The sequence below is a fragment of the Pithys albifrons genome, chromosome Z (assembly GCF_047495875.1).
Source record: "Pithys albifrons albifrons isolate INPA30051 chromosome Z, PitAlb_v1, whole genome shotgun sequence".
In the NCBI taxonomy this organism is placed as follows: domain Eukaryota; kingdom Metazoa; phylum Chordata; class Aves; order Passeriformes; family Thamnophilidae; genus Pithys; species Pithys albifrons.
The window spans coordinates 54,687,100-54,702,202 of NC_092497.1; the positions used below are offsets into that span (position 1 = coordinate 54,687,100).

The 15,103-nt window shown below is 40.4% G+C and overlaps 1 protein-coding gene across 1 annotated transcript in view; it reads left to right on the forward strand.

The window, feature by feature from the left end:
• The window catches only part of MARCHF3 (membrane associated ring-CH-type finger 3), a 64,731-nt gene extending 55,184 nt beyond the window's left edge, over positions 1 to 9,547 (forward strand). The window contains exons 5-6 of the mRNA XM_071580596.1: positions 4,643 to 4,852; positions 8,980 to 9,547. Coding sequence (XP_071436697.1) covers positions 4,643 to 4,852; positions 8,980 to 9,138 — 369 coding nt within the window. The 3' untranslated portion in view covers positions 9,139 to 9,547. The remainder of the gene's footprint in view (positions 1 to 4,642; positions 4,853 to 8,979) is intronic.
• The last annotated feature ends 5,556 nt before the right edge of the window (positions 9,548 to 15,103 follow it).

Sequence of the window (15,103 nt, forward strand, 5' to 3'; positions counted from 1 at the left end):
ATTGTCAACAGTTCTGCTTATGTGCAGACCACTTTCAGAATCACTGCACAGCTATCAGTGTGAAAAAGAAGAAATGAACTGATATGTTTGATGTTTATAAGCTAAATTTAGTTCAAAGAAAAGTACATTTAGGGAAGATAATCCTTTCCCTCCCGCTTCAAGTGTGATAACTATTGAAATAACCTGCTGCTGATGTGACTCCAGCAACATTTTCTTTAAAATCATTTTTCCAAAAAAAAAGTGGTGAACTAGAAGGGCTTTTCAGTAAAAACAGGTTGTAGCCTTAGGATCTAATTGGGAAAAGCACTATGCACATACTTAGCATTTGTGAGTCATCTAGTTGAAGTCAGACCTATAGAGATGAGCACTTGCAGGGTTTGGCCTTTGGCAATGGTGAAGCAAGTCAAAATTGTGGGGGTGTTTTACAGTAGTTTTCTGCTGGCAGCTCATCTTGGTCAGGATGGATAAATTCCAAGTCTGAGCCTCTCCAGGGTGTTCTGGTCCTCAGTTACTGCTTGTTCTAATGAATTCCTTCTCCAAATGCAAAGCTTCACTTTGCTGGCACCTCGTGTTGTTGCCTCAGCCTGCCTCCCTTTTCAGAGGAGCAGCTCTCCTTTCCCTAGTTGTTTTTGCTCAGACAGGATGGAGTAAACCAGTTAAAAGGAAACTTAACCCATTCACTCATCTCAGGAATTTCAGATTGTTTGGCATTGTCAAATAAACATCTCTTCACATGCTCACTGAAAGCAGATTTTCACAGTTTCATAGATCTGGTTTTGTGTGCAGTTTTAAATATGAAGTAAAAGTTTGGGAGTGGGTTCATAGATCAAAAGTCTCCCAGGGACTGTTGCAGTAGAATTTGTGTTCAGTTGAAGGAAGTGTGGAAACTCCAAATTCAACTCTGCTTTGTGATGTAAATGCAATAAATCCTTGCATGTGTATACATGTGGCAGCATGTGAGGTGGAGGAGCTTAAAGTGTGTTTAACAGCATTTCCTCAAGTCAAATACAGTACAATCAAAAACCCCTTCCAAAATGTAATCAAGTTCCTTCATGAAACTGTGCCAGCTTTGTGGGTTTTAGCCCACACTGCTCCTCTATTCTATCCTAGAGCTGCATCCTCTGGAGGATGGGAATATTTTCCTGATTCCGACCCTATTATTATGTGTGGCCAACTATTATCCATTTACTCTTAAGCCAATATAGTCCATTAGCTTAAGTAGCACTTTTACTTCACTGATGTCCCCCTTCAGTCCTCCCTTTCTCTGGCTTCTGTTCACTTTAGGACAGCACTAGATAAAATGGAGCTTTGCCAGGCAGGTCAACACTTTACTTCAAGCATGACCCTTTTTATGACCTCATTTTTGGTTTGTTTTTTCTCCTAAATGGATATTATGACTGTGAGAGTCTTGATTTATTGTAGAAATAATTGAACACATTCACACATTTTAAAAGAACAGATTTCAGAGTCTCATAGTGCAGATCTGACAGCTTCATCTGGCCTTACATCTTTTTCTGCCAGCAGGGTAGACCCTACCCTACTGCCACACTAATTAATCAGCTCAGTGCTTTGTTTGGATCATTGTGTGGGTATCAGCTCCCTAAAAGAATTTCCTTGCTTGACTTTTTAGCTGTAAAATAACTTGATTAACTTTAGCTCTAAAGAGAACATTTCCAAAACAAAAAATTGAAACCTAGAATCTAAATAGAAGCAGATTCAGAAACAGGTGTGCAGTCCTTCAGGAAAAAAGTACATGTTGTGACTGAAATCACATTGAAATACAGCCATTGAAATAACTTATTCTTCGCTTTTGACTTCCACTTCAGAACTAGCTAATGAAATTGCTCCAGCTTTTAAGATTAGCCTGTAACATCGTGGTGGGTTTATTTATTATTTAATACCACATTTGCCTGTACTAGCCTCATCTAATACTTGAATTGCTTGGGTTTGACTCTTTGTGAATTGTCACAAAGCATAATGAGTGAAAGGAGCCATCAGCATGTGAAAGTCTCACACCATTTTTGTCTTCTCAAAGTTTCAATCACACTGAAAAAAGGTGTCTTAACTCAAGTGCATTGTCCTGCACCTTGTGAAATAGGGCAGAGAGGACAACACATGCCTTAATGTGTGTCCTCCCTCACCTGCATTCTTGCTCTTCCTTCTTGCTCAGCTCTGCGATCTGTTTATTGCACTGCTTATGCTGCATGGATGCTAAAGGTACTGTGACAGGCTGTAGCTTGAGGATGGAGGCTCCACTGTACTGATTCTGAAATTCTGCAGGCTTGTTCTTCCCCACCCAGTTCCAGGGGGACAGTCACCAACTGCACCGAGATAAGGAGAGAGTGGCATTTCAGTCTGCCCTGGGAAAGTGGTGAACACCTGCAGTTCCTACTGAGACTAGAGAACTGTGAGAGCTCAGCATTTCTGTGCAGGTCACCTTTTAAACAAGTACTTTTCACAACACCTTTTTTTCGGTCACCTTTAAAAGCAAAATCTCACCTATCAGGTACTCTTAGTTCCTCTCATTTTCTCGGTGGTTTCACTTTACAGGGGCTGGTGGAAATTGAACGAGGGGGAGGTTTGCAATAAGTTCTGTTTAGAAGCAACAAAATACAACCTGGAACTGTTCTGCATGTACCTTTGGGGAGTGTTTTTAAGTAAATGATTGAAAGTTCCAAGGAAAGTGGTGTGAGCCTTTCACATGTGACTTCATAGCATTCTCTAGAAACTGCAGTAAAATAGCTGTTCAAATGTAAGTGTATGCCTCCATACTTTGTAAAGTTTTGCTGTCAGCCTCTTGCAGTCATCCCTCTTACACTGACGGATTGGAGGGGTGAGCAAGTGGCTGTGTGGGTGCTTAGTTACTTGTTGGGGTGAACTCATAACAACTGGTTAAGAAAAGGAAAAAATAAGTATTAAGCCTCCCTCTTTAACTAGCTTCTTCCATTACAACTTCTTGCTTATAGCAGTACGTAGCAGTTACAAAGCACTTCCCATTTCCTTGGGGTTTTAAAAGTATTCAAGTAAATTAAAAGCCTACATCCTAAAAAAAAAAAAGGTATTTATTAACATATTTTTGTGTTCTTCTATATTCTGGAGTATTCAAGCAAATTAAAAGCCTACCTCCTGAAAAAATCATTTATGAACATATTTTTGTGTTCTTCTAAATTCCTGAGTCATACATGAGAATAGATGTTTGGCTGCTGAGTTACCCTGTTGCAGTTAAACCTTGCAAAAATGTTATGAAGCAGATAATTTATTATTTCAACCTGAGAGATGGTGATGATGAAACAAACTTGCCTACTGATCTGTCTTTTTGCTAGTGCCAGATTAGTTCCTGGTTGCACTCAATTCCTTGACTGTTATTTACCCCATATGAAGATGGAGGGATAAATGCAGTATTTGTTTTCATGGTAGAGGCGAATTGGGAAAAGTTGAAGCATAGGCTGAAAACAGTAGAGAGGTAGGGTATCTACCTAAGACTACTCATTAGCTTGCACATTTCTCTTAGCCTTGTCAAAACTCTCAAGACCTGCTGCTCCTCCAAGTCATTGCTGTAGCACTGTGATAAGGAAGAACAAAAAAAACCAAATCCTCAGGTGGCTGGAAATTAAGGGTATTTGCTGGTGAAGGCGTGAAATTGCCTCCTCAGCCTTAGTTTCCAGGGCTAAAGATACAAGACTTCTACTGGGAGGAATGAGAAGACCAAAGAGTTTAAGGATGCAAGTGCCTTGTTTGGTCCTGCTAGCACAAAAAACCCATAAAAGGATGCTGCAGAGCAGGTTTGACCAAATCTTACAGCTTACATTGGCAAAATTTGCAGGGCTGGGTAGTATTCTTGTTCAAACATTGACTTGTGTGATGAGGTTTTTTTATTTAAAGGACTCATGCACTGTTGTAGGTTGAACTTCTTTCACCTTTGCTATCTCAAATCCTCTTTATAGAAATGTGAGCATGTGGGCTTGATAGCTGTTCAGTCTTAACCTTTGCTTCAGCAGTTGACTTTCAGGCATTCTGTTCTGCAAGATTAATATCCTCTTTATAAAAATAGCCTTGTGTGCATTCAACTCTGCTTGCATGTGGATATCAGAAAGCAAGTTGAAAATGGTTTTGTGAATATTACAAGCAGAATGTGAAAAAAACAATGAAACAAACCAAAACAAACAAAAAACCCACCAAAACAACAACAAAAAAACCCAACCAACCAACCAACCAACAAAAAAGCCGAAACCCAAACCAACAAAAACAAAATGCCATATGAAATATAAACCATTTTCTGCTCACTCAAGTTGTAAGGAAAGCACATGAATCTTTACACATTAAAAAGGGTGTTTCTCCAGCAGCTCAGGAGCCAAATGACAGGGGCTGCACTAAGCAAAACCACTTCCCCTTCTCAAGGCAGCCTTTACCACATCTAAATAAATAATGCCATAGGGACACATGGATAGAGGTGGACACCAGCAGGAACAGAGGGGAAGAAGCCCAGGTGGGAGCTCTCCAGGGGCAGCCAAAGCCACATCCTATGCATGGTCCCCGTTCCCTTCTCGGGGGGGCAGGTCTGTGTCCTGGAAGTGAGTGGCTCACCTTGGGTAAAGCATCCTCCCTGCGCTGACACTTGCTTTTGTCTGCATTTTGCCTGCAGTGGCTGAGGAACCCAGGCCCCCAGCACGAGAGGCGGACTCTCTTTGGAGACATGGTGTGCTTCTTGTTTATCACCCCGCTGGCAACCGTCTCTGGCTGGTTGTGTCTGCGAGGAGCAGTGGACCATCTGCACTTTAGTAGTAGGCTAGAAGCTGTTGGCCTCATTGCACTCACTGTCGCACTCTTCACTATTTACCTCTTTTGGACCCTAGTAAGTATTGGGGTTTTTATTTGACTCATAGGAATGAGAGAAAGAAGCAAGAAAATTAATTAGGGAGGGTTGTAGAGTGTGTGGGCCATTGCATGAAGCGTTGCTTGTATTCACCCTCTGTACTGATAAATGTAAATTGCACCTGCAGAAAGACTATTTGTTCCACATCATTCAGGTTCTCTGGAAAACCAGAAAGGCAGTTTGCTGTGGGATCAGAATTCTGAAATCCCAAACAGTAGAGGGATAGAAAGTGGAAGACAGGGAAGTAAAGTGAAGTTCAAGACAGATGCTATACAGCTATTTTTGCTATTTCATCAAAAATAAGGTACAAAATCCGAAGGCACAGCATGTAAAAATATTTAAGTGAACACCTTGGCTGCCCTAGATGCTTCAGATTTTATTCCAATGTAACATCTGGCCAGTTTTACAATCCAAAACATGGAATATGTGTGCATCCCATGCTTTCCTCATTTCTCATGCCCGTGGTGCTGGGGGAAGTCCACAGCAGAACACACCTTACACCACGATCTGTAAAAACACAACTGCCTTTGCAGTGCAGATTAAATTGCATCCTGCACCCCAGTGTGAGTCACTAGCATGTCAGTCCATCCTGAGCCACTTGCTCTGTACCAAGTTGTTAAACTGAGATCAGCTCCCAGCCCCAGTGCACCAACAGAGAGTTGGCCCAGCAGAAATGGAGGGGACACAGGGGACAGCTGCCAAAATAAGTGTTTATCCAACCAGGCTGTAGCAGTTCATTGAACACCCCAGGTTACCACTGAGTTTGACATTTCACACCTCCAGCTCTGGTGTGGGAAGGAGAACAGCAGAGTGGATGCAGTCACAGAGCATCCACAGAAATGCTGGTGCCATGGTGCAGGGCTGTGCTGGTGCAACAGGAAAAGCTCGAGACTGGGCTGCCCTGAGTGGGGGCAAGGCCACCCTGCCTGTGGTGCTGGTGTGGCCACCAGTCCCACAGGGCCAGCACACAGCTGTCCCTCTCAGTGGGTATGGCCACACCGCAAGGCTGACCCCTTCCAAAAGCTTTTGGTCAGCCCAAGCTGCTGAGGAGGTGACACTTTTGAGGACTGCACTAGTACAGCCACCCCACAGCAAGAAACACCCTATGCTGAGCCCTGAGTATGCCTGGAAAAGGAAAGAGGATGGAACACAAAAACCTCACAAGTAGCTCCAAAAATCCATCAGACCTAATGTCTCACTGACACATTTGGAACAGTGAAACCCTGTCTTGCCCACAGAGGACTGCAGGCTCATGTTGGGGGCAATCAACAGCAGGGAAGGCTGTTTGGCCTCAGCCTCGTGGAGTTTCTCTTTTTGTTCTTTCTGCTCTTCTATGAACCTGCAGCACTGTCTTGTGACAGACCATTTACTCCAACAGTGAGATCCCATGTTATTTCCTGCAGTAGTGTGTGGAGAGTTGTCTCTCAGGGTTGCTAAAATTTCATTTGTGCATGGCTGTCTTAGAAATCCAAATGCTGTCCCATTCACCCAATATACTTAATTTACCATCACCAAAATTGTTACAGGTTGTAAATGGCAATTTTTATTTGGATTTAATAAGCCATGACACATGAATTTATCTGACCTTCCTTATTAAGACTGCTTCAGCACCTCTAATCCCTGCCTATTGCATTTGTAGTGTAAGTGGCAAAAATCCCTTCTATTCACTTTAAATCCTTTCAAAAGCATATGAGAGAAATTTGTTATTGGCACTTCGAGAACATGGTGATAGTGAGCCTGATGTAAATGCATACCTTGGTTGATTTAATTAAAATCAGGTTTCTTTGGTATCCACTGAGTTGTGGGCAGCTGTAATTCCACTTTAAACTATTCTTCAGAGCAGTAGGAGATGGATGGGCTAAGGAAGAAGTCTGTTCACCAGGGAAAGACAAGGCAGGTAGGTCTTCAGAGCACTGAATCTCTCAATAATTGAAGCTAGAAGGCTAATCCTATGAAATTCTTCACCAGAACCTGGCCTGTAATTTTTGCAAATGGGAGAATCCTGTACTGCTTGCTTATGGTAGGGAATGTCTTGAATGCTATGGGGTGAATTACACACAATATGATAATAACACTCTTTTAGGTCATATGAAAATTAAGAAAACCAAAATTTTGTTTTACTTCCAATAACTCAGCCTTCCTTCTCTGGAGGTAAAAGCTGGCACAGCTATCCCAGTGAGCAGTGAATGGGAGAGATGTTATTTTTAGCAACCAAGAAGCTGTTTTATCTGTTTCTCTGAAACAGACAAGTTATCCATAAAAACGCTGTTGTTTTTCCTCTGTTTTTAATCACTGCATCTGATGTACAAACACACACACACAAAAAAGTGCTTCCTTCTGCGGAGAGAAAAACTGGAGACACAAGGAGATTGCTATTTAAACTAAGAATTCAGGGCCACACTCTGCTTTCTCATATGCAGATCAACTCAATACCTCTAAAATCAAGTAGCAGCTTGGAGTAAAACAGATGTGACCCCACAGCTTCCAGTATAACATAACCACTGGTTTAAAACAAAGGGCAGACCAGGTTAGAAAGGTAGACCCCTCTTGCTGTCTTCCTGAAGTGGCCACCAAGGGATGTTAACCTGCCGAGGATCAAAGTAAATCTAGTCTTTTTTTCAGCACCTTAAGAGTTTCTCATCCAGTGTAGCAGTTTCGGGTGAGTAACTGTGACTGCTGAAATTCAGTAGCCAACATCACCTGTAAACTGCCCCAGGCAAGAACCCACTGTAAACAAACTTAACCAGGGTATCCTCTGAAAACACTTTTAACAAGCAGTAAAGCCTGGCTCAAAAATGCAGCTGTCACTCAGAGAATCTCATGTGATGCTGCTTGAAAACTCAGCCTGAACTCCAGCTCACCCTCCTGGAGCAGTCACTGCATTTTGCGTGGCACTCACCTTTGCAGTTATTTGGGTGTCTTTACCCTCCTCACTACACCACATGGTTTCTGCTGATACTGCTGATGTCTTTGTGAAAGAGACTTCTGTTTTCATATACAATGCTCCACAGAAAGGAGGATGCAAGGCTGCTTTACCTTTAGGGGGAGTAGATGGGATTGAAAGGTGAGAAATCAATTAATCTGTTTGAAGAGCTGTCTTTGGGAAACTGCTTAGTAAACAAAAGCTTTACAGTTTTCCCTCATTAACAGCAGACAGCTGTATAAAGATCTAATAAAAAAACCCACAAAACACCAAAGTATGTTTTTACCCCTCGTAGGACATTTTAGAAAGGTATATTTAGTTAAGAGTACTCTTGTTTATTGCAATTAGGAAAGGATACATTCACTGCATGGGTCCCTGCTGCCCACAACTCCAGAACAATTCACCCCAAAAGTCCCAACCCAATTTACAGTTTGTTGGTTTGGGGTTTTTTGTTTGTTTTGGGTTTTTTTTTTGTTTGTTTTTGTTTCTTTCCAAACTGCACATGTACATCATCTCACAGATACAACTCCCACAGCATCTGTCTGTCATTAAAGAAGGAGTAAACTACTTTTTAAAAACATGGAGCCAAGGTATCTTGCATACCCATATCAGTCAGGCTCTTCTTCCCACAGTAAGATTGAAATTGGTTAGCTGAATTAAAAAAAAAATCAGAGACAATATAAACTGACATACACACATGTTGTCAGATGGCTCACACTGATCTTGTTGCCTCTGTGCAATCCTGACTTTGATGCTTTCAGCAATAAAGTATTACAAGGTAGAACACACGACCCTGTCCCTGCCTGCAAGCCTTCACCATCCAAACAATTACACTCTTTGACAGTTTAACCTGCAGCATGTAACTACCCCAAACTCATTCCCAGTGTGTCTCCCAACAGCTCTAGTTCTTGGGACAGACAGAGGCAGGGTGCCTGATTTTTTCGTTTTAAAAAAGGGAAGTGAGAGGTTGGCAACAGCATAAAGAAAGTAAGGCACAGGCAGCTTTTCTTCTCTGCTGTGGCAGCTTGGGGCACGAGTCACCTACAGGGTAGTCTGTTTCACCACTTTTTGCCCACTAGGCTGCTTACCAGATTTTTGTCCCTCTCTAAGGCATTTCCCCCCAGGGCTGAGCTGATTCCTGGGAGGACCACAGTGGCTGAACCCATCTCTGTTCTCTCCCCAGGTATCCTTCAGGTATCACTGCAGGCTCTACAATGAATGGCGTCGGACCAATCAGAGAGTGATTCTCCTCACTCCAAAGTCTGCTAACATCCCCTCTAACCAGCAGTCCCTGCTGGGCCTGCAGCCCCTCAAGAGGAACTCAAAGGAGACAATCGTTTGATTTGTGCAGTTCTGCACAGGGGCCATGCACTAAAAATGTTTTCCTCAAGCTCGTCGGACTCAGGCACTGCCCAGAGCCCAGGGCCGTGCTATTCCCATTTATAAACTCTTTGCAGAGGAATAAACCACTGTTTCAATCCAACTCATGGATGCTGCAAGCATATGATATTTGCTAAGCTGCCAAACTTGTTTATTTAACAGGTACTTTATGGATTCTACAAATTCGTGGCAATTCTTGCATCATCAAATGATGCCACCATTTTTTATTGTTGAAAGTATTAAACTATGGTAATTAACAATGCAAAACAAGTTCTAAAAGTGCTTTGTTTTTATGATTTCATGTTCCTACAGTATTATTTCTTTAGGTAGCTAGGCAGTAACCAATTTATCTTTCTTTCCAAAAGCACAGCAAGGGCATTCCCTCATTTGCAATCCATTATACCAATATTTGGATTAAAATTTGTCTGTAAAGAGTTCTACAAATTGGCATATTATTTAAATGCTATAAAGTGATTAGAAAAATATCTTCTCCATTTTCTGTTTACAGGAAAGGTCTGATAGAAAAATTCTTCAGTAACAAATTCAGCATGTGAAAAAGAGAAATTACACAATAATCTTCCCATCAAAAGTATTAAAGTACATAGCACTCAGGAAAAGAAAAAAATGTACATTTTCCACACAGAAGCAACAAATTAGGCACCACTGAAGTGCACGTTCTGATGGTATGAACTCAAACTGAGCCAATTTACTCTGCATTTACATCGAGCTGAATTTAACTCTAAGACTTTGTAAGGAAAACTTGGCATACATAATGAATGAGATTCATCAGACAAGTTTTAGGAACCAGGAACTTGTCTTGCATAAAAAGCAGCATGATTTTAAAGCTGTAGAATTTTCAGCTTGACAGGTGGATTTAGAAGTGGATGCAAACTCTGACCTCTCATGGTAGCACTGACACTAAGGCACTTTTAAAAAACATTTAATAGAGAGCCTACTATGGAGACCAAACTGAATTTGGAGTATAAAGTCTAGACCTTATTTCTGGATGATATTATGTATTTCCCCTTAGTTTTTATACCCATTTCCTTTAGGAAATCTTCACTCAGAAGACACACGCTGACACAGATAAAAAACTACAAAAAATTTCATGAGCGAATGCTCCTAGAACCAGAATCTTACACAAACTCCCTTTGAACAGATTAATTTTTTAGAAATTGTGTAGATGACAATACCATCACATGCTTTGTTTTCCAACCTCTGCAGGAACTGAAAATAAAAAGGAAGACATAGTAGGAAGGCTAATAATTTGTCATTTGGAAAGTTCAAGGTATTATGTGTATTTGTCATCAGACAAGAACTTATTGACGTGTGTGCTCTGTGGGATGAAAAAAATTTTAGTACACAAAGCCAAATCTGTTATCTTCTTTATTCTGTCTGTCGACTAGTCTAGCTGTAAGCATGTTATTTAACAATATCCTTTGTAACTGTCTATTTCATGGGGATATAAGAATCAACTAACTACATAAAGCAATAATAGCCTCATTGTGACATAAAACTACTTTCATAGTAAGCTAAGATGTTTAAGAAAATCATGAACCTGCAGATCTATACTCATACAGTAAAGTCAGGGCTTGTTCACATGTTTGGCCATAAGTGCTTCTTTTCCAGGGAATACTATTCAAGACTCTGGAGACTCGAATATCACAAACTCTGTGATAGCCTAAAACCTGTAGTGCTTTTGTTTTCCTTTTAACTCCTCTCCCCAAAGCAGGCAGAGTTACAGGTTAAATGAAAACCTGCTGGGCACAGAAATAAATCCAGCAAATGCAGCTGAGTGAGGACACTGTGAGACAGTGTTTTAATGCCCACAACTTTGCCTTAGGTAAGCTTTCTTCAGAACCCTTTTGCAGCTTTTGCTTCTTTGGGAGATACCCCAGAAAGCTGGCCCATGAAAGAGATGTCATCCTCAGTACTATTTTTGGGTTTGTTTCATGAAGCAAAAAATCAGGATGATATGGAATTAAGTGGCAACTAGGAAAACAATTACTCAAATGAAGCTGCATGTTAATCAGTGCAGTGACTCACCTCATGCCATGTTTTATTTCAAATTTCATTTTTTTTAAGACAGCTTATTTTATCTGAAGAAGGCATACTGAAGCAGCCAGAGAGGAAGAATGGTCCAGTTTAGCAAATAACTAATTTAGTTTCTGTGCTTGATGCAGGACAGCAGAGCAGACTGGTGAAGTCACAACAGTAGTGTCCCATGCATGTTCTTCATAGAAAAACAAAATGCCAGAAAGATCCATTCAGACACTTGCAATTGCATTAAATCCATGAAAAAAAAAAAGCCTACTCATATTCTTCCTTTTTTTCCAAAAAACACAAGAACAGGGAAGTGGGAGATATTAATTCCACTTCTGTTCTAACTGAACACTGACAGATAGAAGGATCTGCCTGATGAGGATTGTTTTTAATTCCTCTAGTTGTGGGTGTTGTTGCCACACCCAAGTCCAAATTTCCATTAACCACTTTAAAATTGGATTATTACAGCAAATACCCTATCACAGCAGCAATACTCATTTTTGCCTGAATAGATGTGAAAGACCAAATTAACTGCAGCAGAAGCCACAGCTTGCAAAGCTCCTGGCAGTACAATGACACCTTTGTTATGCTGGCCTTAAAGAGCTCCCAGCTAAGCAAAAATAAAAGTGAAATAATGAAAGACTGAGGGACCACCTTTCCCCCCCTCCCCCCCCCCCCCCACTTTTTTTTTTACTGTCAATTTCCTTCTTGGCAACTTTAAGATTTCTTCTCATGCAGTTGGCCTTGCCATTTACATTCTTTCTATGTAAGAACTTATATAGAAGGAACAGTATTAAACAGTATTCAAATCAGTAATTTAAGCTGCAAGTGATAAAAGCAGCCTATTATGACTCAGTATAAATGGTGAGTGCAATGCAAAGTGAGGAGGTTTTACTTCTACACAGTATTTTTCCCTGCAAGACTGCTCTATCACATTCCATGAAGATTTCGAAATATCACAGGTTTCTGATCAGCTGGAAGGATATCACAACACAAGTAGTATTAAAGATACTTCAGGTTTTGGTGTTTAGGTGTGGGGCTTTTCTTCTTTACTCAGCTGTATAGTTCTGCCAGACGAAGACCCTAAACTGTCATTTACATTTAATTTATTAAAAACTGCTTTGCACCAGTTTCACAGTGAAAAGTCACACAGGGCTATGTGACAAGTCAGTGCATAAAGGACTTGCAGCCAATATGTCCAACTGGCCTGGGAGAGCCACATGCACCAGAAGAGTTAAAGAAGCTCTCCCTTGAAAAGAAAACTATTCATTTATTTAACATCTTTAATTGTTACTTTTTATGAGACCAAGCTCTGTATAGCACAGAACTAGTTAATTAAACAAGTCTTTTCCTTGCAAGCAGAATTGAGTATTGCCTATTTACTGCCAAATACTGGTTTAGGGTATTCAAAAGTATCTTTAAAAACTGTTAAGACAGTGCAAAATCATGGAATCATACAATTAAGGTTAGAAAAAACCTCTGAGAGATCAGAGAGTCCACCCACTGACCCAGCACTGCCACGTTCACCACAAACCATGTCCCCAAGTGCCACATCCACAGGCTTTTTAAACTCTTCCAGGAGTGATTATTCTACCACTTCCCTGGGCAGCCCATTCCAGTGTCTGACCACCCCTGGAGTCAATTAGTTTTTTACTAATACCCAGTCTAAACCTTCCTGGCATTGCTGTGGGTTGTTGTGACCTAAGGGCAGGGTCCGACACTTCCCCCTGTTGTCCCTCACACAATTGGCCTCATCCCATCAATCCAGCCTGTCCTGATCCCTCTGCAGAGCATTCCTGCCCTGCTGCAGATCAACACTCCTGCCCAGCTTGGTGCTGTCTGTGAATTTACTGAGGGAAAACCCAATTCCCTTGTCCAGATCAATAAATACACTAAACAGAACTGTACTGATGATGTCATCACGCTAATCCACTGTTATTCCATAATTCAAATTTAGTTTCACATTCATTTCCCCATAAGACAGAGTTATATCATCTAAGTTCTTAAATTGCTTTCAGTTCCTAAATCGTTCACTGATTAACCTCCTACACCTGTTTGTGGCAGTGCTACAAAACATTTCTCCCTCTCTTTGGTGTCAAAAAGTTATAAAACTGATTGTGGTTTTCTTCAACTCTATTGTAAGCATACCAAATACTTTCTCAATAAAACTTATCAAAATACAGAATAAGTGTTGACATTCTATCTACAGTGTGCCCTTTACAGCAACAACAAAACACACCTTCAAAAAAAAGATGCTGCGGGTGCAGAGGAAACCAACATTACAGTTTCATTCCATGACTTACATTACGGATAAAGTCAAGAAAGTCAGCCTTGCCCTTAATTTTTTTGTTTACAAAGTACAAAACAGCTATGAAAAATCACATCCAAAAGTTAATTTTTAACTGTAAATCCTATCAGTCAATCAGATGAAGCTGAAATGTGCCTTCCTCCCCTGATGCCATCAAATGTAACCTTTCACTGGGATTAATTGCACACAGAGTAAGTTCTGTGTTTGCAAACCCACTAGAAAGAAACTAGGAAAGCAGCAAAGGACACTGAGCCATAAATGCACACTAACCGAAACCTGAGATAAAATACATACCTTTTGCCATAAATAACCCTCTGATGGATCTAGTTGAATATTAAAAATAATTGAATGTCCCAGCATTTCCTTGAGGTTAACCATCATATACCAGCAAAGACTGAACAAGCATTCACATCTATCATACACAGCCCCTGTTCCCTTTATGAAAATCACCAGTCCCTGTTTGGGATAAGAGCTTTAAAAGCTTTTATTCTCCATCAACTACTTACTTTCTTTGCCTGGAGAAAAATACTTCACTGTCAGTTACAACTGGCCCTTCTGCAGTAGCAGCAGGATTTTTGATTTTCCTACCTATACTGCTTAGAGTGCAGCATGAATAAAAAAGGCACGGTTTCACAGATAATAAACATCCTTCAAACCGGAATCCCTCAAATTAGTATCAAAATGATACACTGATAAATTTTCACAGAGAAACTAAAATAAGATCAGCTTTTGAAATGGTTAAATTTATAGAAGCAGATTAGTAATTTGCATCCATGAAACTGAAAAGTATTTACATTATTTACATATTAATTGCTCTATATTTTGCTCTCTGCCTGGGCGATTATGATGTAAGTAAATGCAGCAGGGACAAAGAAATCAGAAGTAAAAGGTAATTTTTAGCATAAAGCTACAGTCAACACCACTGTAAACTAACTTGTACCAATTTAGATTACACTGGGTTTTTTATTATGACTGCTATAAACAAATAATGTAGTTTACAGGTCTGCTAATTTTGCTGTGAAAGAGACCAAGAATCAAACTTCTGCAGAAACAGGATGAGCAGCCAGCAGTGCTGGAAGAGTGTTCATTGTACAACACTAGTGCTGCACAACATTTGTTTTCTTAACAAATTCCTTATCCGTTTTCCCCATGAATGAGTGGCATTTCTGCCAGTGTTTTTCTAGTTTCAAGCCTTATTACTAAAGAGTTTTCACACAGAGGATCATAGAATTTGTACCTTATGTCAGCTGTGTGATCAGTACCAATGATAATCTGTATCTGTTGCCAACTCTAGAAAGGACTGAATGTACCTAAAAATAGTATTTACATATTAATGTAACTAATAATAAAAAGACCTCCCAAAATTTTAATCACAAGTCAAATGCGACTATAGAGCTAAATAGGGTATTGTTTCCTTCTTCTTTGGCTCACTTTCTGACTAAATTTTTGTGTTTTCCCGGGAAACATGAAGACATCTCACATAACATTGAACATAACCAAGTGGCTCATTTTCCAGTGGTCGGGTACCTTTATCAAATCCACCTGTGTTGGTGCAATTATGGCAGCATTTTGAATG